Source organism: Mobula hypostoma, chromosome 9, assembly GCF_963921235.1.
Source record: "Mobula hypostoma chromosome 9, sMobHyp1.1, whole genome shotgun sequence".
In the NCBI taxonomy this organism is placed as follows: domain Eukaryota; kingdom Metazoa; phylum Chordata; class Chondrichthyes; order Myliobatiformes; family Myliobatidae; genus Mobula; species Mobula hypostoma.
In genome coordinates, this window is record NC_086105.1 from 4,654,810 (window position 1) to 4,680,815 (window position 26,006).

Below are 26,006 nucleotides of genomic sequence, written 5' to 3' on the forward strand. Positions count from 1 at the left end.
GAACGCGGCTGAGTTTGGCTGGAAGGCCTGTGACCGTACCGTAAGATACTGTGACTCTCACCCCCTCTCTCATTCAGAATCTGGCAACCTCTGGAATAATGTTACTGTAAGAAGTATTTTTTCATGGTCTCAGAGGGCATATTTCTTTGAGGAAATAACAGACAGGATAGACAAAGGAGATTCAGTGGATGTTGTTTACTTGGATTTTCGGAAGGCCTTCGACAAGCTGCTGCACATGAGGCCATGGTATTACAGGGAAAATATCAGCACGGATGGAGGATTGGCTACTTGGCAGAGGGTCCGGGGGTGGGGCGGGGGGGAAGAGTGAGAATAAAGGGAGCCTTTTTGCTGGTCAGTGTTGGACCGTCTCTTTCCACGTTACATGTGAATGACCTGGATGAACGGAATTGATGGCTTTGTGGCCAAGTTAATGGATGATAGGAAGATAGGTGAAGGGGAAGGTAGTACTTATGGAGAAGAAGGACTTAGACAGATTGAGAGAGTGGGCAGAGATGTGCCAGATGGAATATAGTGTAGGGGAGTGTATGGTTGTACACTTTGGGAGAAGAATTAAAGGTGTGGACTATTTTCTAAATAAGAATTGGAAGTCCTTGTGTAGGATTCCCTAAAGATTAACTTGCAGGCTGAGTTGGGAGTAAGGAAGGCGAATGCAATATTAGCATTCACTTTGAGAGGAATAGAACATAAAAGCAAGGATGTAAATCTGAGGCGTTAGGCGGTGTTGGTCTGACAGCATTTGGAGTATTGTGAGCAGTTTTGGGCCTGTAAGAAAAGATGTGCTGGCATTGGAGAGGGTCCAGAGTAGGTTTACAAGAATGATTCTGGGAATGAAAGGGTTAACTTATGAGAAAACTTTGATGGCTCTGGGTCTGTAATCGCTAGAGCTTCGAAGAATGAGAGGGATTCTCATTGAAACCTATTGAATATTGAAAACCATAGATAGAGTGGTTATGAAGGGGATGTTTCCTGAAGTGGGCGAGTCTTGAACCAGAGGGCAGAACCTCAGAATAGAGGGGCATCCATTTAGAATGGAGATGAGGAGGAATTTCTTCAGCCATAGGAATCTGTGGAATTCATTGCTACATACGGCTGTGGAGGCCAAGTCATTAGGTGTATTTGAAGCAGAGGTTGATAGGTTTTTGATTAGTCAGAGCATCAAAGGCTACAGGGAGAAGGCAAGGGAATAAGGTTGAGAGGGTTAATAAATCACTCATGATGGAATGGTGGAGAAGAATTGATGGGCTGAATGGCCTAATTCTGCTCCTATGTCCTTTGGTACAAGATGATTAAGAGGCACAGACTGAGTGGACTGTTGGAGACTTTTCCCCAGCAATATGAAAGGGCATAATTTTAAGGTGATTCAAGGAAAGTATAAGGGGAAGTCAAAGTTAAGGTTTTTATACAGAGAGTAGTGGGTGCATGGAATGCCCTACCAGGGGTGGTGGTAGAGGCAGATACATTAAGGACATTTAAGGAACTCTTATATAGGCACATAGATGATACAAAAATGGAGGGCTATGTGGGAGGGAAGGGTTAGATTAATCTTGGGGTAGGTTAAAATGTTCTTGGGCTGAGGGGCCCATTCTATGCTGTACTCTTGTTCTACGTAAATATTGAGAAACCACATTGTCCTGTGGGGAAGGAGAGCTCCAAAGCATCGCAATCCTTGGAGAAAAATTTAATTTGATTAGATTCAGATTTATTTGTCACAGGTACAACAAAACTTACAGTGAAATGTATCGTTTGCATTAACAACCAACACACCCAAGGATGTGCTGGGGGCAGTTTGGCAGTGTCGCATTCTGGCGCCAACAGAGCGGGGCCACGATATTCAGCGGAACAACATGTAGCCAACATAACAACGAGCAAAAATAACAAGGCAGAAGATCAGGAGCAAAACAAATCCCCTTCCCTCACTCCCACCCACACACACAGTCAAGCCTCCAGGCTTCTGACCTTCAGTCGTTGCCTCTGCTAATCTCTGCATTATTACTGACATACGACACAGGATCTATGTCTTATAGATTCGTCCTATCGAGTCTGCTCTGCTATCCATCATGGCTAATTAATTATCCCTCTCAACCCCATTCTCCTGCCTTCTTCCCATAACCTTTGACACTCTGGCTAATCTAGAACCGATCTATCTCCACTTTAAACTTGCCTGGCAGGGGATCATCAGTGATCAAGTGGGCTGAGATTTCAGGATGAGACTATCCCATTGCCCTTCGGTTCTGTTGACACCTGCCATATCCCCCAATGCAGGATACTCCACTGTGTAATTTGTGATAGTGCTGGACTGCGTTCACGCTCGCTGGGATGCCACGGTAGCTATTACAGCTCGGGATGTCAGAGTTCAGAGTCTACGCCCGGCGTCCTCTATAAGAATGTTTGTATGTTCTCCCCGTCGACTGCGTGGGTTTCCTCCGGGTGCTCTGGTTTCCTCTCACAGTCCAAAGACGTATCGGTTAATGGGTTAATTGGTCTTTGGAAATGGTCCTGCAGTTAGGCTAGGGTTAAATCAGTAGGTTGCTGGGCAGTACAGTTCGAAGGGCTGGAAGGTCCTGTGGAATCTCTGAATAAATAAATAAACAAACCCGATGACTTACCTTCTACAACCGTCTGTGGCAATGAACTCCACGATATATTGCAGCAGCATCTTCCAGTTCTAGATTCTTCCCTAAAGATTGAAAGCTCTAATTGAAAGAGGGCATGCATTTAGATAAGGGGTGGGAAAATCTGTGCAGGGCAATTTTTTGTGCTCTGCCCAGACTGGTAGGTGTCTGGAATGCCAGGAGTGGTGGTGGAGGCAGATGTGAGAGAGGCATTTCAGAAGCACATGAACGTGCAGGGAAAGGAGGAATATTGCCACGTCCAGGCAGAAGGGATTGATTAGATGTTGTCAGCTTGAATAGTTCAGCATTAGCTTGTAGGCTGTAAGGCCAGTTCCCATGCTGTACTGTCCTAGTTCTAAGAGGAAACCACAACTCCTTATCAAATTTAAGATAAGGTTATGATGGTGCTGGTAAACCTCAGTGATTTCAAGCTGGTGGCTATCGAAACAAGGAAAGCAACTAAATACTTGGTGAACCATACTTTATTCTGGCAAATGAACATCGCAAACAATAGTGTGTAACTTCCCTTTGGACTTGGAAGCAATTCGATGTGGTGGAACTGAGGCGAGGTGAGACAACCCTTTGCTGAGAGCAAGGAAGACCCAAGGTTTCAGAGACTTGAGCGCTGGGCCAAATTGGAAAGGTTGGGTACAGGCAGAATTGAGGGAGTGGGGTCCAGACACTGGAGCATATTGGAGTGACTGAACCTGATGTTTGGGTGATGATTTAAGCAATGGGCCAGATTGAAAAGGTCAGGGTGTTGGGGCATGAGGTGACGGACAAGTCAGTTCAACTCACTGCTCAGCTCTGTGCTGAACCAAGGGTCTAGGGATGGTCCTGTATGAACCAAGGGTCTAGGGACGGTCCTGTGTGAACGGGGGGTCCAGGGACCGTCCTGTGGTCTTCAGTTCAGAACACTATTTGCTTGTGTTTGTTGGTTATTCTTTCTCAGCACATTGGGTGTTTGAAGGTCTTCTATTTCATGGTCTTTTGTGTTTCTTTGTTTCATGGCTGCCTGTTAGGAGATGAATCTCAAGGTTGTGCAGTGTTTACGTATTTTATAATAAATGCACTTTGTGAACTTTGAAATTTGCTGTAACCACTTGCATATGGGAATGAGGGGAGATTTGATAGAGGTATACAAAATTGTGAGGGGTATAGAATGGGAAATGCAAGCAGGCTTTTTGCACTCAGTTCGGAAGAATGGAAGTTGAAGTCCAAATGGCCGAAGTCTAGAAACGGGAGGCTGGAGGCCTGGAGGTCTATCCTGGAGATAGAGGCTGGATGCCTTTCCTGGAGTTGGAGTCAGGAAGCCGGTCCAGGAGTTCGAGGATGGATGCCTGTACTGGAGTTCGAGGATGAAGGCCTGTACTGAAGGCCATAAATACAGGAGCAGAATAAGGCCATTCGGACCATCACATCTGCTCTGCCGTTTAATCACGGCTGATCCAATTTACCTCTCAGAAAGTCTTGGCCTCCATAGTGCAGGTGGCAAAGAATTCCACAGATTCACCACACTCTGGCTAAAGAAATTCCTCCTCATTTCCATTCTAAAAGGACGCCCCTCTATTCTGAGGTTGTGTCCTCTGGTCTTAGACACTCCAACCATAGGGAACATCCTCTCCACATCCACTCTATCGAGGCCTTTCACCATTTGATAGATTTCAATGGGGTTACCCCTCGTTCTTCTGAACTCCAGTGAATACAGGCCCCAGTGCTCTTCATATGACAAGCCATTCAATCTTGGAATCATTTTTGTGAACCTCCTTTGAACCCTCACCAGTTTCAATACATCCTTTCTAAGATAAGGGGCCCAAAACTGCTCATAATACTCCAAGTGAGGCCTTATCAGTGCCTTATAAAGTTTCAACACTGTTATATCCCAGTCCTCTTGAAATGAGTGCTAACATTGCATTGGCCTTCGCCTTTGTTACCACTGACCTAATCTGAAAATTAACCTTTAGGGAATCCTGCACAAGAACTTCCAAGTCCCTTTGCATCTCTTTTTTTTTTGTATTTTCTCTCCATTTAGAAAATAGTTAACCCTATTATTTCTTCTACCAAAGTGCATGACCAAACACTTCCCAGCACTGTGTTACATCTGCCATTTCTTTGCCCATTTTCCTAATCTGTCCTTCTGTAGCCTCTCTACTTCCTCAAAACTACTGCCCCTCCACCTATCTTCATATCGTCTGCAACTTTGTAACAAAGCCTTCAAATCCATCATTCAAATCATTGACATATAACGTAAAAAAATCGGTCCCAACACAGACCCCTGTGAAACACCACTAGTCACCAGCAGCCAGTCAGAAAAAAGCTCCCTTTACTCCCACTCTTTGCCTCCTGCCAATCAGCCACTGCTTTTTCCATGCCAGAAACGTTCCTGTAACACCATGGGCTTGTAGTTTATTAAGCAGCCTCATGTGTGGCACCTTGTCAAAGGCCTTCTGAAAATCCAAGTACACAATGTTGACCAACTCTCATTTCTCTATCATGCTTGATATTTCTTCAAAGAATTCCAACAGATTTAGAAATGTAGAAAACTTACAGCACAATACAGGCCCTTAGGCCCACAAAGCTGTGCCAAACATGTCCTTACTTGAGAAATTACCTAGGGTTACCCATAGCCCTCTATTTTTCTAAGCTCCATGTACCTGTCCAGGAGTCTCTTAAAAGACCCTATCGTATCCGCCTCCACCACTGTCGCCGGCAGCCCATTCCACGCACTCACCACTCTCTGAGTAAAAACTTACCCCTGACATCTCCGCTGTACCTACTCCCCAGCACCTTAAACCTGTGTCCTCTTGTAGCAACCATTTCAGCCCTGGGAAAAAAACTCTGACTATTCACACGATCAATGCCTCTCATCATCTTATACACCTCTATCAGGTCACCCCTCATCCTCCGTCTCTCCAAGGAAAAAAGGCCGAGTTCACTCAACCTATTCTCATAAGGCATGGTCCCCAATCCAGGCAACATCCTTGTAAATCTCCTCTGCACCCTTTCTATGGTTTTCATATCCTTCCTCTAGTGAGGCGACCAAAACTGAGCACAGTACTCCAAGTGGGGTCTGACCAGGGTCCTATATAGCTGCAACATTACCTCTCGGCTCTTAAACTCAATCCCATGATTGATGAAGGCCAATGCACCGTATGCCTTCTTAACCACAGAGTCAACCTGCGCAGCAGCTTTGAGTGTCCTATGGACTCATCATATTTGACCTACCAAAATGAACTACCTCACACTTATCTGGGTTGAACTCCATCTGTCACTTCCCAGCCCAGTTTTGCATCATATCAATGTCCTGCGTAACCTCTGACAGCCCTCCACACTATCCACAACACCTCCAACCTTTGATCCAGGTCATTTATAAAAATCACGAAGAGTAGGGGTCCCGGAACAGATCCCTGAGGCGCACCACTGGTCACCGGCCTCCATGCAGAATATGACCTGTCTACAACCTTCTGTGGGCAAGCCAGTTCTGGATCCACGAAGGAATTTCCCTTGGATCCCATGCCTCCTTACTTTCTCAATAAATCTTGCATGGGGTACCTTGTCAAATGCCTTGCTGAAATCCATTACATTACATCAACTGCTCTACCATCATCAATGTGTTTAGTCACATCCTCAAAAAATTCATTCAGGCTCGTAAGGCATGACCTGCCTTTCACAAAGCCATGCTGACTATTCCTAATCATATTATGCCTCTCCAAATGTTCATAAATCCTGCCTCTCAGGATCTTCTCCATCAATTGACCAACCACTGAAGTAAGACTCACTGGTCTATAATTTCCTGGGCTATCTCTACTCCCTTTCTTGAATAAAGGAACAACATCCGCAACCCTCCAATCCTCCGGAACCTCTCCTGTCTCCATTGATGATGCAAAGATCATCACCAGAGGCTCAGCAATCTCCTCCCTCTCCTCCAACAGTAGGCTGGGGTACATCTCGTTCGGTCCCAATGACTTATCTAACTTGCTGCTTTCCAAAAGCTCCTGCTCATCCTCTTTCTTAGTATCTACATGCTCCAACTTTTCAGTCCACTGTATGTCATCCCTACAATCATCAAGATCCTTTTCCGTAGTGAATACTGAAGCAAAGTACTCATTAAGTACATCTGCTATCTGCTCCGATTCCGTACACACTTTTCCGCTGTTACAATTGATTGATCCTATTCTCTCATATCTCATCCTCCTGCTCTTTGCATACTTGTAGAATGCCTTGGGGTTTTCCTTAATCCTGCCCGCCAAGGCCTTCTCATGGCCGCTTCTGGCTCTCCTAATTTCTTTCTTCAGCTCCTTCCTGCTAGCTTTATAATCTTCTAGCTCTCTATCATTACCTAGTTTTTTGAACCTTTCGTAAGCTCTTCTTTTCTTCTTGACTATATTTAGAACAGCCTTTGTACAGCACGGTTCCTGTACCCTACCATCCTTTCCCTGTCTCATTGTAATGTACCTATGCAGAACTCCACACAAATATCCCCTCAGCATTTGCCACATTTCTTCCATACATTTCCTTGAGAACATCTGTTTCCAATTTATGCTTCCAAGTTCCTGCCTGATAGCCTCATATTTTCCCCTGCTCCAATTAAATGCTTTCCAGCTTGTCTGTTCCTATCCCTCTCCAATGCTTTTGTAAAGGAGATAGAATTATGATCGCTATCTCCAAAATGCTCTCCCACTGAGAGATCTGACACCTGACCAGGTTCATTTCCCAATACCAAATCAAGTACAGCCTCTCCTCTTGTAGGATTATCTACATATTGTGTCAAGAAGCCTTCCTGAACACATCTAACAAACCCCACCCCACCTAAACCCCTCGCTCTAGGGACATGCCAGTCGATACTTGGGAAATTAAAATCTCCCACCACGACAACCCTGTCGTTATTACACCTTTCCAGAATCTGTCCCCCTATCTGCCTCTCAATGGCCCTGTTACTATTGGGTGGTCTATAAAAAACACTCAGTAGAGTTATTGACCCCTTCCTGTTCCTAACTTCACCCACAGAGACTCAGTAGACAATCCCTCCATGACTTCCTCCTTTTCTGCAGCTGTGACAGCTCTGATCAACAGTGCCACACCCCAACCTCTTTTGCTTCCCTCCCTGTCCTTTCTGAAACATCTAAAGCCTGGCACTCAATATAACCATTCCTGCCCCTGAGCCATCCAAGTCTCTGTAATGGCCACAACATCATAGCTCCAAGTACTGATCCACCCCTAAGCTCATCCGCCTTGTTCATAATACTCTTTGCATTAAAATAGACACATCTCAAACCATCGGTCTGAGTGCGTCCCTTCTCTATCACCTGCCTATCCTCTCTCTCGCTCTGTCTCCAAGCTTTCTCTATTTATGAGATTTGTCAGGGAAGATTTTCCCTTGAGGAAACCATGCTGACTATGGCTTATTTTATCATATGCCTCCAAGTACCCTGAGACCTCATCCTTAACAATCAACTCCAACATCTTCCCAACCACTGAGGTCAGACTAACTGGCCTATGGTTTGTTTCTGCCTTTCTCCCTTCTTGAAGAGTAGAGTGACATTTGCAATTTTCCAGTGTTCCGGCACCATTCCAGAATCTAGTGGTTCTTGAAAGATCATTATTTATGCCTCCACAATCTCTTTGGCCACCTCTTTCAGAACCCTGAGGTGTACATCATCTAGTCCAGGTGACTTATCTACCTTCAGATCTTTCGGTTTCCCAAGAACCTTCTGTCTAGTTATGGTTATTTCACGCACTTCATGACCCCTGACACCTGGAACTCCCACCATACTGCTAGTGTCTTCCACGGTGTCTCTCCATTCATTACCTTTCCAGCATCATTTTCCAGTGGTCCAATATCCGCACTTGCCTCTATTTTACACTTTATGTATCTGAAAAAACTTTTGGTATCCCCTTTAATATTATTGGCTAACTTACTTTCGTAATCCTTCTTTACCTTCTTCGTGGCCTTCTGTTGGTTTTTAAAAGTTTCGCAATCCACCAACCAACCCATTAATTTTTGCTCTATTATATGCTTTCTCTTTGGCTTTGACTTCCCTTGTTAGCCACAGTTGTGTCATCTTTCCTTCAGAATACTTCTTCCTCTTTGAGATGTATATATCCTGAGCTTTCTGAATTGCTTCCAGGAATTCCAGCCGTTGCTGCTCTGCCGTCATCCCCGCCAGTGTTCTTTTCCAATCATTTCTGGCCAACTTCTCTCTCATGTCTCTGTAATTCCCTTTACTTCACTGTAATATTGATACATCTGACTTCTGTTTCTCCTTCTCAAATTTCAGGGTGAATTAAATCATATTATGATCACTTTCCCCTAAGGGTTCTTTTACCTTGCGCTCTCTAATCAGTTCTGGTTTCTTGCACAACACCCAATCTGGAATAGCTGATCCTCTAGAAGGCTCAACCACGGGCAGCTCTAAAAAACCATCTTGTAGGCACTCTAGAAATTCCCCTCCTGGAATCCAGCACCAACCTGATTTTCCCAATCTATCTGCATATTGAAATCCCCCATGGCTATTGTAACATTGGTAAGCATTTTCTGTCTCCCGTTATAATTTTTAAACCACATCCTTACTACTGTTTGGGTGTCTCTATACAACTTCATCAGTGTCTTTTTACTCTTGTAGATCTTTGGCTCTAACCACAATGATTCAACACCTTCTGACCCTATGTCACCTCTTTCTAATGATTTGATTTCATTTTTTACCTACAGAGCAACATCACCCCCTCTGCCTTCCTGCCTGTCCTTTCAATACAATGTGTCTCCCTGGGCATTAAGCTCCCAGATATAATTTCACAGCCATGATTCCGTGATGCCTACAACGTCATACCTGCCAATCTGCAACTGTGCTGCAAGTTCATCTACCTTATTCTGTATACTGCTCACATTCAGATAAAACACCTTCAGTTCTGTATTCATCCTTTTTCGATTTTGTCACACCATGCTCAACCTTTTGATTCCTGACTTTGTCTGAGGACTCACCAACATCTGCCTCCACAACCTCTCCACTAACTATTCTGGCGCTCTGGTTCCCATCCCCCTGCAACTCTAGTTTAAACCTCACCGTGCAGCATTAACAAACCTTCCTGCTAGGATTGTTGCAATGGAACGGGGCAAATGCAAACGCAGGACACAGACACAGAGGTAGAGTAATCTAAAGTGTTTATTAACGGTTACGGGGAAGGCCAGGAGCGAGGATGAGGCAGAGGAAAGCCAAGGAGCGAGGAAGGCTTGGCTGGGGATCGAACCCAGTTCCTAACGGTGGGAATGCAGTGTTTAACCACCGAGCCAGCAGAGAGTGTAGGTGGGCGGTGGAACGAGGCAGAGCAGGGATGCAGACCAGGGTGCGAACGTGGCTTGCGGAGAACAGCAGGCGGAAGGATGACAGGAAGACAGGCGGCATGCAATGCTCCTATTAACACGGAGAGACAGAGTTAACACAGGCAAACAGCATGGAAGCAGAACTTAGAATACTCAATTCTAAGCGGTTGAGAGACAGAATTAACACAAGTAAACAGCACAGAAACAAAACTTAGAATACACAATTCTAAGCGGTCGAGAGACAGAGTTAACACAGGCAAACAGCGCAGGTGAATGGAGGAGCAGGAGGCAGGCAAAACTTTTCTTGACACAGGGCGTTGCTGGAGCTGAACGGCAAACAGGAGACAGGCAGCAGGCAAAACTTAATCTTGACACGGAGCGTAGAAAGGCAAGCAGCAGACAATACTTTTTCTTAACATGGAGAGACGGAGTTTCACAGGTAAACCTCGGTACTGAAGTATAACATTCTAAGCGGCTGGGAACGTGAATTACCGCACTGGCTGAAGCAACGGTCTGGCCACGAGTGGATGCAAAGCCGGAGTTGTCATGCAGCAAGTTTAGAAGAGAATCAGGTGCCGCAATCAAGGAGCCGGGAGAACACGGGGAAAAGGGAATTAGGACAATAAGAGGAATTAATGGTCAGGACAGTGACAAGGATATTAGTCCCCTCCAGTCCAGGTGCAAACCTTTCTTTTTGTACAGGTCCCACCTTCCATGGAAGAGAGCCCAATGCTCCAAAAATCTTCTGCCCTCCTCCCTACACCAACTCCTTATCCACATATTAGGTTGTATAATCTTCCTCATTCTGTCCTCACTAGCACGTGGCATGGGTAGCAATCCTGAGATCACAACCCTGGAAGTCCTGCCCTTTAACTTAGCACCTAACACCCTGAGCTCCCAATGCAGAACCTCGTCACTCATCCTACCCATGTCATACCTACATAGACCACGACCACTGGCTGTTCACCCTCTTGCTTAGGAATGCTGAGGACTCAACCTGAGTTATCCCAGACCCTGGCATCTGGGAGGCAACATCCCATCCAGGTATCTCGTTCACTCCTACAGAACCTCCCGTCCATTCCCTACCTAATGAATCCCTTATCACCACAGCATTCCTCCTCTTCTCCTTCCCTTCTGAGCCATAGAGGCAGACAGCGCCACAGATCCGACCATTGTGACCCCCCCCCCCACCCCACCGACCGAGTCCAAAGGGATACACTTATTGTTGAGGGGATGGCCACAGGGGTATCCTGCATTGGCTCCCTAACTCCTTTCCCCTTCCTATCTGTCACACAGTTTCCTGTGTCCTATAACTACTTCTCCAGATGTCCTACTTATCACCCCCTCAGCCTCCTGAATGATCCAGAGTTCATCCATTTCCAGCTCCAGCTCCTTAACGTGGTTTGTTAGAAGCTGCAGCTGGATTCACTTCTCGTGGTTGTAGTGGTCAGGGTCACTGGAGGTCTCCATGCCTTCCCACATCCCGCAAGAGAGGCATTGCACTACCCTGCCTGCAATCTCTACTGTCCGAGCTGCGCAGACATAAAGAAGAGAAGGAAAAAACGTGAGCTTTTCTTTCCTTTGCTTTCTCTGACTGAAGCCTCAAGAAGCTAAAGCCTTAAGACCATTCACTCTGACGACAGCCGTTGTGCAAACCCCTGCTTTCCTTCAATCCCAAACGCCGATGGACGCTGATCAAAACTCTTACTATGCTGCCACGAACTGCTCCTGCCCTTTATCCCCGGGCAGTGGACCTGTTTGAAGTCCCGTCCTCTCCAACGTCTGATGTCTGATTGGCCGTTGGTCAAAGCGTTGGGGGCCGAGGGCCTGCCCTGGAGTTGGAAGACTGTGTGTGTGTGTGTGTGTGTGTGTGTGTGTGTGTGTGTGTGTGTGTGTATGTGGGTGTGTGTGGGTGGGTGGGAGGGAAGAAAGGGGCTTTAATTATTTTATTTTGAGATTCTATTCGGAACAGGCCCTTTCAGCCCAAAGAGCCGCACAGTCCTATAACGCACTGATTTAACACTAGCCTAGCCACATGAAAGTTTACAACGACCATTTAACCTGCGAACTGCTATGTCTTTGGACTGTGAGAAAAACTGGAACATCCAGAGGAATTCCACACGGTCATAGGAAGAACATAGAAACTCCATAATTAAATTCCAACCTCCGACACTCCGATCTGCAATAACATCGCAGCCGGCTACCTTGTTCTGTTGCTTGTTGTGTTCGGTGTTGTTCTCCTGAGCATTATGGAATGCTACGTTGGTGCCAGAATGCGTAGTGACACTTACAGGCTGTCCCCAGCACGCCCTCAGAATGTGTTGGTCATCAATGCAAATGGCACATTTCACTGTATGTTTTGATGCACATGTGATATACAAATCTGAATCTAGGATAAACAGCGCGATCTCACTGCGATTTACATTCAAGGTTTTGGCCACAATGGAATGGGCCTTTGCGTACTTTTGGGAAAGGGCTCGTGGTGAATTCTGGTGGGAAGGGTCAATGTCGAGATCATAATCAGATCACGGCTAGGATCAGGAGGAATTCATTTAGCTACTGTGATGTCCTTTCTGTGATTTTCATCTTTTTTTTCTCACTATATTTCTTTGTAGTGATACCGGGGCAACCCCTCCAGAGAGTTGTGTGTTTGGAATAATGGTAAATATCTCCGCCTTTCTAGGTAAGCACAGAAACCTCTCATTCTTTTACAGAAGACGTGGGATGGATTGGAAATTTTCTGCAGGTTCTCCTTCATCTTGGCCGACCTCTTTATGGCTTCCTTCTGGATTCTTCCTTCCTTGCTGTTTCTACTCAGGGCACGCTGCTTTGGGGAGGCTGGAAGTCTTGTCAAGGATGTCTGCTACTCTGGCTGCTCCCTCTTCTCTCTCTTATGTTCAGTCAGAAGATAGAGGAGTCTGAAAGTCCGGACAAGTAGATTCAGGAACAGCTTCTTCCCCACTGCTGACTTCTGAACCAATCTCTTCTTTCACATCCCCTTTCCAGTGGTTTGACAATGTTCTTGAACTCTTAATTCTAACTCAGCATTGTACTGCTGCTGCAAGACAACAAATTTCAGGTAGCCTCCAGCCTGATGGTGTGAACATTGATTTCCCCCTCCAGTAATTTTCCTCTCCCCATTCCTCCTTCTTCTATTCCCCACTCCGGGTTCTTACCTCTTCTCACCTGTCTATCACCTCCCCCAGGTGTCCCTCCTCCTTCCCTTTCTCCCATGGTCCACTCTCCTCTCCTATCAGATTCCCTCTTCTCTAGTCCTTGAGCTATCCTCTTTCCCTTCCCTCCTCAACGTTCTTATTCTGGCATCTTCTGCTTTAATCATTGTTTTTCCAATCCTGAAGAAGGGTATCGCTGGAAACATCGACTGTTTATTCATTTCCACAGGTGCTGCCTGACCTGCTGAGTTCCTCCAGCATTTTGCCCGGGTTACTCTGGATTTCCAGCATCTGCAGAATCTCTTGTGTTTAACAAATTTCACAAGATATATTGGTGACAATAAACCTGATTTTGTTTTGTAATTGTCACTACAGTATTTCTTTCCGCACGTCTGTACTTTATACCGTTCCATCTTTCTTGTGCTTGACTTTGTGTTTTGCATTACTGTGTTTGCTGTTACACTGCCGGCTTTATGTCAGCAAGGAATTTTATTGGCTCAAGGACAGCTTCTACACCACTGTTATTTATTCACTGAAATAGACAATAGACAATAGATGCAGGAGTAGGCCATTCGGCCCTTCGAGCTAGCACCGCTATTCACTGTGATCATGGCTGATTATCCACTATCAGTATCCGGTTCCTGCCTTATCCCCATAACCTTTGATTCTGCTGTCTTTAAGAGCTCTATCCATCTCTTTCTTGAAAGCATCCAGAGACTTGGCCTCCACAGCCTTCTGGGGCAGAGCATTCCATATATCCACCACTCTCTGGGTGAAAAAGTTTTTCCTCAACTCCGTTCTAAATGGCCTACCTCTAATTCTTAAACTGTGGCCTCTGGTTCTGGACTCACCCATCAGCCGGAACATACTTCCTGCCTCCAGCGTGTCCAATCCCTTAATAATCTTATATGTTTCAATAAGATCTCCTCTCAGCCTTCTAAATTCCAGTGTATACAAGCCCAGCCGCTCCAGTCTTTCGACATATGACAGTCCCGCCATCCCGGGAATTAACCTTGTGAATCTACGCTGCACTCCCTTAATAGCAAGAATGTCCTTCCTCAAATTTGGAGACCAAAACTGCACACAGTACTCCAGGTGTGGTCTCACCAGGGCCCTGTACAGCTGCAGAAGGACCTCTTTGCTCTTCTACTCAATTCCCCTTGTTATGAAGGCCAGCATGCCATTAGCTTTCTTCACTGCCTGCTGTACTTGCATGCTTGCTTTCAGTGACTGACGTACAAGAACACCTAGATCTCGTTGTGCTTCCCCTTTTCCTAACTTGACTCCATTTAGATAATAATCTGCCTTCCTGTTCTTACCACCAAAGTGGATAACCTCACATTTATCCACATTAAACCTCATCTGCCATGCATCTGCCCATTCACCCAGCCTGTCCAAGTCACCCTGCATTCTCATAACATCCTCCTCACATTTCACACTGCCACCCAGCTTTGTGTCATCGGCAAATTTGCTAATGTTACTTTTAATTCCCTCATCTAAATCATTAATATATATTGTAAACAGCTGCAGTCCCAGCAGTGAACCCTGCTACCCCACTGGTCACCGCCTGCCATTCCGAAAGGGACCCGTTAATCGCTACTCTTTGTTTTCTGTCAGCCAGCCAATTTTCAATCCATGTCAGTACTCTGCCCCCAATACCATGTGCCCTAATTTTGCCCACTAATCTCCTATGTGGGACTTTATCAAAGGCTTTCTGAAAGTCCAGGTACACTACATCTCCCTTGTCCATTTTCATAGTTACATCCTCAAAAAATTCCAGATTAGTCAAGCACGATATCCCCTTCGTAAATCCATGCTGACTGGGACCGATCCTGTTACTACTATCCAGATATGTCGTAATTTCATCTTTTATAATTGACTCCAGCAGCTTTCCCACCACGGACGTCAGGCTAACCGGTCTATAATTCTCTCTTCCTCCCTTCTTGAAGAGAGGGACAACATTAGCCACCCTTCAATCCACAGGAACTGATCCTGAATCTATAGAACATTGGAAAATGATTACCAATGCGTCCACAATTTCTAAAGTGTGGAATAGGCGTCTACACCGCTGTTATTTATTCACTGAGATACAGAGTGGGACAGGTCCTTCCTGCCCTACGAGCCGTACTCCCAGTGACCCCAGAATTAATCTTAGCCTGGTCACGGGACAATAGACGCTGACCAATTAACCTTCCAACCCGTACATCTTTGAAATGTGGGAGGAAAGCAAAGCACCCGGAGGAAACCCACATGGTCACGGGGAGAACGTACAAACACCTTATGGACAGTGGTGGGGATTGGACCTGGGTCACTGGTACTGTGAAGTATTGTGCTAACCACCATGCCATTGTGCCCCACAATTTAATAAGACAATCAAACGTTTCCCTATTATAAGATGGACTCTTGACCTCACAACCTACTCGTTACGGTTTTGCACCTTACTATCTGCGTGCACAGCATGTTCTCTGTCGCTCTTACACCCTACTCTACATTCTGTTGTTGTTTGGCCTTGCTCGGCCTCAGTGCACTGTGTAGTGATCTGATCTGTATGGACAGTTTGCAAGAGAAGCTTTTCACTGTACCTCAGTATGTATTATCAATAATCAGTCAATTCTAGTTCCACGGAGGGTCTGGGCTGGATATGGGTTGAATGTAGGACACTGGGACAACGTAATTGGCATGGACTGGTTGGGATGAACAGCATTCATCTGTGCTGAATTGCTTCAAGATTCTATGAAGCCCAAGTATTATTCCTCACTATCTCACACTCAAAGTCCTGTGTACTCCATAGAAACCCAACATCGTCCAGATTAGGGTCCGGTCTCTCAGGGACTGCCCACCTTCACCCATGACAACCCTGAAGCTCAGCCCAGGAAGGGGTGATGCGGTTCTGGGGCAGCAGGACCACAGGCATCGGGGGAAACATCTCCGCGGTAGCCTGGCTGCCCTCTCACCCGCCTCCGTGGGTCAATGTCTGCTGGAGCGGAGAGGGCTGACGCCCAGCAGAGCTGGTGGGGGAGAGGGGGGTGGTCGTGCAGGCAGAGGCCCTTTCCCATGGGCGACAGCGCCATGCGACATCAGACGCAAGCCCCTCCCCTGCCTCGTAGGTCACAACCGGGGAAGTGGGTGTGACTGTGGAACAGTGGGCGGGGGGGGGTGTGTTTTGAAGCTGCACGTGTGTGGAACTTGGCAGACTTTGGTTCATCCATCCAAACAAACTTCAAAAGTACATTTACTATCAACCTTGAGATTCGTCTCCTTACAGGCAGCCACAAAACAAAGAAAGGCTAAAAAGAGTCACAAACACCAAAAAATCTGCAGACGCTGGAAATCCAGAGCCACACACGCAAAATGCTGGAGGAACTCAGCAGGTCAGGCAGCATCTATGGAATAGAGTACAGTCAACGTTTCGGGCTGAGACCCTTCATCAGGACTGGAAACGTGTCCCATAGGTGCTGCCTGACCTGCTGAGTTCCTCCAGCATTTTGTGTGTGCTGCCATGAAAAAGAATACCATCAAAAAGAGTCCTGCAAACAATTGTGGAAGCAGGTAGCACTGTGAGTTGGTCCACAAAAAGAGTAGGTGTTCTGATTTACCGTTGTCGTGGATCCACCCATCCTGCTCACATGAGTTAATAGACTCATGTTTCAAATGACTGCAGAGCACAGAACTTTGGATGAGAAGAAGAGAAAGTGGTATTTTGCTAGAGATGTGGATAGTTTAAGGCAAAAGGAACCGGGAGTCCTGGTTATATCTGGATTAGCAATCTCAGGTTACAAAGATTATAGATGCTGTGTTAAAGGTTAGCTCAATTGAGCCAAATGCAGGGAAAAGCACTAGATTACAAGGCCATGTTGGTCAGCATGGACGAGTTAGGCCGAACGGCCTGGTTTCCGTGCTGTGTTCCTTTATGACCCGATATTGTAGAATACAGAAGTTTATAGAAGGCCTCTTGGCCCGTCATGGCTGCAGGCTGAATTCTCTAATTGGACCCATCCTCCACCGCACATAATCCCAAACTGGTCTTTGTTACTTTTAATATTCCAATGAAATGTGACTCCATTGCCATTCCAGTGGGTAACTTCCTGCATGAAGAAACATTTCGCTATTGCTTCCTGTATGATCAGAGTCTTGACCCAAATCCCAGAGGAAGTGGTTTCTACTTGATAATTCTATCAGAACCTAGGGTAATTTTTAATGTCCTGTAAGATACCCCTTACCTTTCTCTGCAGAATATGGATTTTCAGCAGGTTTAGCCCAGTTTGGCAGACACATCGTTGGTTAAAGGGACGGTTACTGTGCTCTCCTCGCACTCTCCCATTACAACATGGACAGGTTCCCATCCATACTTATTGATCACAAGTACGTGGAAGCGGAGAGTGAAATCCATCATTTCCATTAACAACCCACACAGTCTGTGGATGGGCTGGGGGTGGCCCATGTATCTGCGGATGTGCCCATGTGTCGCCACTCTTTCCAGCACCAACATAGCACGTCCACGATGTTCAGCGGAACAACACAAGCTGCAGCAACGATAACAGCAAAACCAGCCCCTGTCCCCCCTCCCACCACCCACCCAACCTCTGCAACATGGGAAGAATACACAGGAGAAACCCACACAGTCAGCGGGAGACTGTACAAATAGCACACGGTCAGCGGGAGACCGTACAAATAGCACACGGTCAGCGGGAGACCGTACAACTACCACATGGTCAGGATGGAACCAGGTCCCTGTAGCAGCTGTACCAGATGTTCCTCTGAGCTATTCACATTCATATTGTCCCCCTCCCTCACTCCTCCCTCACTCCTCCCTCACCCCCCTCTCCCCACCCTCTCCCCCATCCTTTACCCCTCCACTTGTCCCACCTCTTCCTCTCCCTTTCTCTCTCTTCCCTTCCCTCCTCTCTCGTCCCACCTCTCCCTCTCTTTTTCTTTCTCCCTTGTCCCACCTCTCTCCCTCTGTCGCCTCTCTCACTTACCCCTCTCTCTCTTCCCACCATCCCCTCTCTCTTCCCACAACCCTCTCTCTTCTCACTCCCCCCTCTCTCTTCCCACTCCCTGTCTCCCTCTCCACTCTCTCCCCCTCCCCTCTCTCCCCCTCCCCTCTCTCCCCCTCCCCTCTCTCCCCCTCCCCTCTCTCCCCCCTCTCCTCCCCTCCTCTCTCCACCCCCCTCCCTTCAACCGCCCTTCAACCCCTCGTCTCTTCACCCTCCACCCCCTCCTCTTCACGAGTCTCATCCCCTCCTCTCTTCCCTCCTCTCTTCCTCCCCTCCTCTCTTCCTCCCCCTCCTCTCTTCCTCCCCTCCTCTCTTCCTCCCCTCCTCTCTTCCTCCCCCTCCTCTCTTCCTCCCCCTCCTCTCTTCCTCCCCTCCTCTCTTCCCCCCTCCTCTCTTCCCCCCTCCTCTCTTCCCCCCTCCTCTCTTCCCCTCCTCTCTTCCTCCCCTCCTCTCTTCCTCCCCTCCTCTCTTCCTCCCCTCCTCTCTTCCTCCCCTCCTCTCTTCCCCTCCTCACTTCATCCCCTCCTATCTCCCCAACCCCCTCTCTTCCTCCCTTTCCACTCTTCCCCCTCAGTTCTTCCCTCATCTCCCCCTCCCCCTCTCTTCCTTCCCGTTTCCTCCCGTCCTCTCTACCCCCTCCACTCTTTATCCCTCCTCTTCATCTTCTCCTATCTCCCCTCCCTCTCTACCCTCCCCCTCTTCCCCCCTCTTTCCCCCCTCTTCCCCCCTCTTTCCCCCCTCTTTCCCCTCTCTTTCCTCCCTCTTCCCCCTCTTCCCCCTCTCTCCCTCCCCCTCTCTTCCCCCCTTACCTCTCTCTCCTCTCTGATCTCTCTCTCTCTTGTCCCACTCTCTCTGCATTTTTCTCTCACTCTATTTCTCACCACCTGACTTCCATTGTTCCTGGGCCCAACACTTTTAATGGTCTAGATAACCATCTGCAGAGCAATTGGATTTCCAGTGTTACATAAAAACTTCCTCCTATCTGCATAAAGAACTCAAAGATCACAGTTGTTAATGAAAAAGCTTTTTTTTGAATACGCCATTTTGTTAACTTGTCATTTGAAGCCACCATTTGATATTCTTTGTATTCTTTTCCAGGTGCGTTCACTATGTATGTTCAATACAAGATGCTGCAAGCAGTAAATGAGGCAAATCCCATCATTTCACCCCACTGGAATCGTGCTGCGCTTGTACTCGGTTTGCTGGGTAGTCTTGGGATGTGCATCGTGGCAAATTTCCAGGTAAACAGCGTCACAGACACAGAGCGTCAGATAAACAGCCTCACAGACACAGAGCGTCAGGTAAACAGCGTCACAGACACTGAGCGTCAGGTAAACAGCGTCACAGACACAGAACGTCAGGTAAACAGCGTCACAGACACTGAGCGTCAGGTAAACAGCGTCACAGACACAGATCGTCGGGTAAACAGCGTCACAGACACAGAGCGTCAGGTAAACAGCGTCACAGACACTGAGCGTCAGGTAAACAGCGTCACAGACACAGAACGTCAGGTAAACAGCGTCACAGACACTGAGCGTCAGGTAAACAGCGTCACAGACACAGATCGTCGGGTAAACAGCGTCACAGACACAGAGCGTCGGGTAAACAGCGTCACAGACACAGATCAAAGTTGCTGGTGAACGCAGCAGGCCAGGCAGCATCTCTAGGAAGAGGTGCAGTCGACGTTTCAGGCCGAGACCCTTCGTCAGGACTAACTGAAGGAAGAGTGAGTAAGGGATTTGAAAGCTGGAGGGGGAGGGGGAGATCCAAAATGATAGGAGAAGACAGGAGGGGGATGGATGGAGCCGAGAGTTGGACAGGTGATAGGCAAAAGGGGATACGAGAGGATCATGGGACAGGAGGTCCGGGAAGAAAGACGGGGGGGGGGGAACCCAGAGGATGGGCAAGGGGTATATTTAGAGGGACAGAGGGAGAAAAAGGAGAGTGAGAGAAAGAATGTGTGTATAAAAATAAGTAACAGATGGGGTACGAGGGGGAGGTGGGGCATTAGCAGAAGTTAGAGAAGTCGATGTTCATGCCATCAGGTTGGAGGCTACCCAGATGGAATATAAGGTGTTGTTCCTCCAACCTGAGTGTGGCTTCATCTTTACAGTAGAGGAGGCCGTGGATAGACATGTCAGAATGGGAATGGGATGTGGAATTAAAATGTGTAGCCACTGGGAGATCCTGCTTTCTCTGGCGGACAGAGCGTAGGTGTTCAGCAAAGCGGTCTCCCAGTCTGCGTCGGGTCTCACCAATATATAAAAGGCCACATCAGGAGCACCGGACGCAGTATATCACCCCAGCCGACTCACAGGTGAAGTGTTGCCTCACCTGGAAGGACTGTTTGGTGCCCTGAATGGTGGTAAGGGAGGAAGTGTAAGGGCATGTGTAGCACTTGTTCCACTTACACGGTTAAGTGCCAGGAGGGAGATCAGTGGGGAGGGATGGGGGGGACGTATGGACAAGGGAGTTGTGTAGGGAGCGATCCCTGCGGAAAGCAGAGAGGGGGGGGAGGGAAAGATGTGCTTAGTGGTGGGATCCCATTGGAGGTGGTGGAAGTTACGGAGAATAATATTGCGTCCGGTGCTCCTGATGTGGCCTTTTATATATTGGCGAGACCCGACGCAGACTGGGAGACCGCTTTGCTGAACACCTACGCTCTGTCCGCCAGAGAAAGCAGGATCTCCCAGTGGCCACACATTTTAATTCCACATCCCATTCCCATTCTGACATGTCTATCCACGGCCTCCTCTACTGTAAAGATGAAGCCACACTCAGGTTGGAGGAACAACACCTTATATTCAAGCCTCCAACCTGATGGCATGAACATTGACTTCTCTAACTTCTGCTAATGCCCCACCTCCCCCTTGTACCCCATCTGTTATTTATTTTTATACACACTTTCTTTCTCTCACTCTCCTTTTTATCCCTCTGTCCCTCTGAATATACCTCTTGCCCATCCTCTGGGTCACCCCCCCCCTTGTCTTTCTTCCCGGACCTCCTGTCCCATGATCCTCTCGTATCCCCTTTTGCCAATCACCTGTCCAGCTCTTGGCTCTATCCCTCCCCCTCCTGTCTTCTCCTATCATTTTGGATCTCCCCCTCCCCCTCCCACTTTCAAATCCCTTACTCACTCTTCCTTCAGTTAGTCCTGACGAAGGGTCTCAGCCTGAAACGTCGACTGTTCCTCTTCCTATAGATGCTGCCTGACCTGCTGCGTTCACCAGCAACTTTGATGTGTGTTGCTTGAATTTCCAGCATCTGCAGAATTCCTGTTGTTTGCGTTTAAAAAAAGGTGGTATATCGTTACTTTAGCTGCTATACCACTTCCTGCGATTTCCAACCTATCAAAATGATGCTATTACCTGTTATGAAGTGAAATCAGGCAACATAGGTGACAACAGGGCTTCGCTTTCAAATGAGCTCAATGCGTTCTCTGCTGTTTTTGACCATCAAAGCATGGAATAACCTTCAGGAACTCCCACAGCTGCTGCTGGCCTTATGATTTCAGTCTCTGATGCTGACATGAGAGCGTCCGTCAGAAGGGTGAACCCACGGAGAGTTTTCGGCCCAGATGGGGTACCCGGCTGAATACTAAAGACCTGTGCTGATCAACTGACTGAAGTTTTCACCACTATCTTTCACCCCTCGCTTTGGCAGTCTGACGTACCCACCTGCTTCAGTTATACCGGTGCCTATGAACGTGGTAATTTACTCGTTGGCTATCGTCCAGTGGCATTTACATCCACTGTAATGAAGTACTTTGAGAGGTTGGTGATGAAATATATCACCTCCTGCCTGAGAAGTGACTTCAATCTGATCCAATTTGTCTATTGGCACAGCGGATGTCATTTCAATGGCTCTTTGCTCAATCCTCTCAACAGCTGCACAGCAACGATGCATGTATCAGGATGTTCTTTACAAACAAGCTTGGCATTCAATACCATCATCTCCTCAAAACTGATCAATAAGCTTCAAGACCTTGGTCTCAACACATCCTTATGCAAAGGGATCCTCAATTTCCTTATTTTTACGTCCCAGTCTGTTTGGACTGGAAACATCTCCTCCACAATCTCCATCAGCACAGGTGCACCACAGGGCTGTGGCCTTAGCCCCCTGCTCTACTCACTTTATATTTATGACTGTGAGGCTAAGCATGGCTCCAATGTCATATTCAGGTTTGCTGCTGACACCATTCTCATTGGCCAAGTCAAAGGTGGTGACAAATCAGCATATAGCTTATCATCATGTTTGCTGTTGTGAGCTGGGGCAGCAGGCTGAGGGTAGCAGACACCAACAGAATCAACAAACTCATTCATAAGGCCAGTGATGTTGTGGGGATGGATCTGGACTCTCTGACGGTGGTGTCTGAAAAGAGGATGCTGTCCAAGTTGCATGCCATCTTGGACAATGTCTCCCATCCACTACATAATATACTGGGTGGGCACAGGAGTACATTCAACCAGAGACTCATTCCACCGAGATGCAACACAGAGCATCATAGGAAGTCATTCCTGCCTGTGGCCATCAAACTTTACAACTCCTCCCTTGGAGGGTCAGACACCCTGAGCCAATAGGCTGGTCCTGGACTTATTTCCTGGCATAATTTACATATTATTATTTAACTATTTATGGTTTTATTTCTATTTAATTATTTATGGAGCAACTGTAACGAAAACCAATTTCCCCCAGGATCAATAAAGTATGACTATGACTATGACTATGTAGGAGGGAGACTGAAATTCTGGCTGAGTGATGCCACACCGACAATTTCTCACTCAATGTCAGCAAGACTGAGGAGCCAATTATTGAATTCAGGAGGAGGAAGCAGAGGCACATGAACCAGCCCTCATCGAAGGATCAGAGGTGGAGAGGGTCAGCAACTTTTCCTTGGCGTTATTATTTAAGAGGACCCATTCTGGGCCACCATGTAAGTGTTCTTACAAAGAAAGCACGGCAGCACCTCTACCTCCTTAGAGGAAGTGGACATTGTTTTGTGACAGCAGAAAAGGGCAAGACATACCCGGAGAACTGAAGAATTTCAGAGTTGTATACTTTCATAATAAAATGAACCTTTGAACTTTTGAAATAAAAGTTACAACATGAAATATTAAAAAAATAAGTAGTGCAAAAAGAGATTAAAATAGTGAGATAGTGTTCATGGACCATTCAGAAATCTGATGGTGGGGGTGAAGAAGCTGATCTAGCAGGCTAGGCAGGGTTTAATTCGAGCCATGACCAGCCTCTCAAAGTGCTTTAACACAGTAGATGTGAGCCCTGCTGGGCTACAGTTGTTGAGACAGCTCACCTTACTCTTCTTGGGCACTGCAATGATTGATGTCCTTTTGAAACAGGTAACTCCTGACTGCAGCAGTGAAAGATTGAAGATCTCTTACAAGGTTATTGTCATGGCTGCCAATGTCTCCAAAACATATGACCTCCATTCAGGGTCACAGCATTGGAAAGAGTTCAAGTTTATTGTCATTCATCAGGGACCCCAGCATCCAGGCCATGCTCCCTTCGCACTGCTGCCATCAGGAAGGAGGTACAGGAGCCTCAGGACCCACACCAGGTTCAGGAACAGTTGTTACCCCTCAATCATCAGGCTCCTAAACCAGAGGGGATAACTTCACTGACCCCGTCACCGAACTGTTCCCACAACCTATGGATTCACTTTCAAGGACTCTTCATCTCACATTCTTGATATTTATTACCTGTTTATTTTTTTTCCTTAGTAATTGCACAGCTTGTTGCCTTTTGTATGCTGGTTGTTTGTCTGTCCTATTGTGTGTCGTCTTTCATTGGTTTTGTTATGTTTCCTGCATTTACTGAGTATGACTACAAGAAATCAAATCTCAGGGCTGTATATGTACTTCGATAAGAAATTACTTTGAACTTTGAAGTGGTCAAAGGGTTGCTTGTCATGAAAGGAATCTCAGGTCTCAGGGTTGTACATGGTGGCATGTATGTGCTCTGATAATAAATTTTACTTTGAACTCTGAACTTTAAACCGTAGAGGTTATGGTTATACTGGTTGGTTCAAGAATCAAACAGTTCAAGGGAAGTAGCTGTTCTTAAAGCAGCTGGTGTGGGACTTCAGTCTTCTGATCCTCCTGCTCGATAGTAACTTCCAGAGGTGACATGGCCTGGATGGTTGGGATGCTGCTTTTTTGAGGCAGCATCTCCCATCGATATTACCGACGGTGGGGTTGGATGTGCCTGTGACACACTGGGCAGAGTTCACTACTCTCTGAAGCTTCTTATGTTCCTGCACACTCAAATTGCCAGACTAGAATGTGATGCAACTCGTCAGCATACTTTCAACAGTACATCTGTAGATGTTTGTTCGAGTGGTCGGTGACATGCCAAACCTCAAGTTCAGGTTTAATTCTCATTCAGTCTTATATAACAATACAGCCAAAGGAAACAGCTTTCCTCTGGGGCCATGGTACAAAACACAGAACCAACAAGTCACATACAGCACAAGGCACAGATAGTTATGATAGCAGTGAAATATACAGTTACAAAAAAAATAAAATTCTTGAGTGTTATGGCCTGTAGATTGATGGTGCATGGGATGTTGTCCTGGAGCCATGTTTCTGTAAGAACAAGCATGCAGCAGTTGCTCATCACACGCTAGGTCAGCTGCAGATGAACACAATCCAGCTTGTCTTCCACTGAGCAAACACTGGAGAGCAGCACCAATGGGTGGGACCAGCACCCAATCCAGCACAACCGACCATCCTTAACTTCCTAAGAAAGTAAAGGCACCGACACAGCAGATGGGAAGTAGAATTAAAATGGCTGCCACCAGGGGATCTTGGCTGGTACGGAAGGTACTTTTGTGTCTCTAGTATGAATATTGCTCTTCTGTATGTTGGTTGAATAATTTCATTTTTATTGACAATGGGGACTTCTCATTTCCAATAATTTTACACTTTCTACTTTCTGTCTTGTGTTTAGGAGACCACTGCGAGAATAGTCCACGACATTGGTGCTTTGCTTACCTTTGGCATGGGAACTCTATATCTCACTTTGCAGACCTATATTTCCTACAGAATGCAGAATCTGTGTAACAATCACACAGTGTTTCTCGTTAGGATAGTACTGATGGGAGTGTCAGGGGCGGCCTTCATCATCAGTATCCTTTCTGTTGAACAATCTGGTCAATCTCCCACATAACAAAGCAATCGCAGGTGAGGGGTGATAGGGAACTGCTGATGATGTACAAGACCAATCTCCCACATAACGAGAGTTAAAGGGCAAAAGTTTAAGGGTAACATGAGGGGGAACTTCTTTACTCAGAGAATGGTAGCTGTGTGGAATGAGCTTCTAGCAGAAGTGGTTGAGGCGGTTTCGATGTTGTCATTTAAAGTTAAATTGGACAGCTACATGGACAGGAAAGGAATGGAGGGTTATGGGCTGAGTGCAGGTCGGTGGGACTAGGTGAGAGTAAGAGTTCGGCACGGACTAGAAGGGCCGAGATGGCCTGTTTCCCTGCTGTAATTGTTATATGGTTATATAACGATACAATCGCAGGTGAGGGGTGATAGGGCAGTGCAGATTCTGAACACTGTGGAACAGCACAAAGGGCTAAGGCTAGAAGGGTGAAAGGTGAGTCGATAGAGCTGTACAAGGTGATAAGAGGCATTGATGACAGGATGACTGGACATATCATTTCAGTTCCAGCTGCCCTGCATTGGCTTCCGGTATCATTTAGAATTGATTTTAAAGTTACTTGGTGTTGAAGCTCTTAATGGTCTGGGACCAGAGTACATCATAGAATTGTTTTCATTTTATAATCCTGCTCGAGTTTTCAGGTCTTCCGCCGGTGTCTTAAATTTAAACAATCTTCCTCAAAATTGGCAGGCCAGCTTTTCTG

At 46.8% G+C, this 26,006-nt stretch overlaps 1 protein-coding gene and 1 non-coding gene across 2 annotated transcripts in view; both read left to right on the forward strand.

Moving 5' to 3' along the window:
* dram1 (DNA-damage regulated autophagy modulator 1) overlaps positions 1 to 26,006 on the forward strand; it is a 51,228-nt gene that overhangs the window by 3,984 nt on the left and 21,238 nt on the right. The window contains exons 2-4 of the mRNA XM_063057645.1: positions 12,567 to 12,634; positions 19,220 to 19,362; positions 25,088 to 25,265. Coding sequence (XP_062913715.1) covers positions 12,567 to 12,634; positions 19,220 to 19,362; positions 25,088 to 25,265 — 389 coding nt within the window. The remainder of the gene's footprint in view (positions 1 to 12,566; positions 12,635 to 19,219; positions 19,363 to 25,087; positions 25,266 to 26,006) is intronic.
* LOC134352408 (U1 spliceosomal RNA) lies at positions 2,175 to 2,338 on the forward strand. The gene has a single exon (XR_010019405.1). It is a non-coding gene; the product is annotated as a U1 spliceosomal RNA (small nuclear RNA).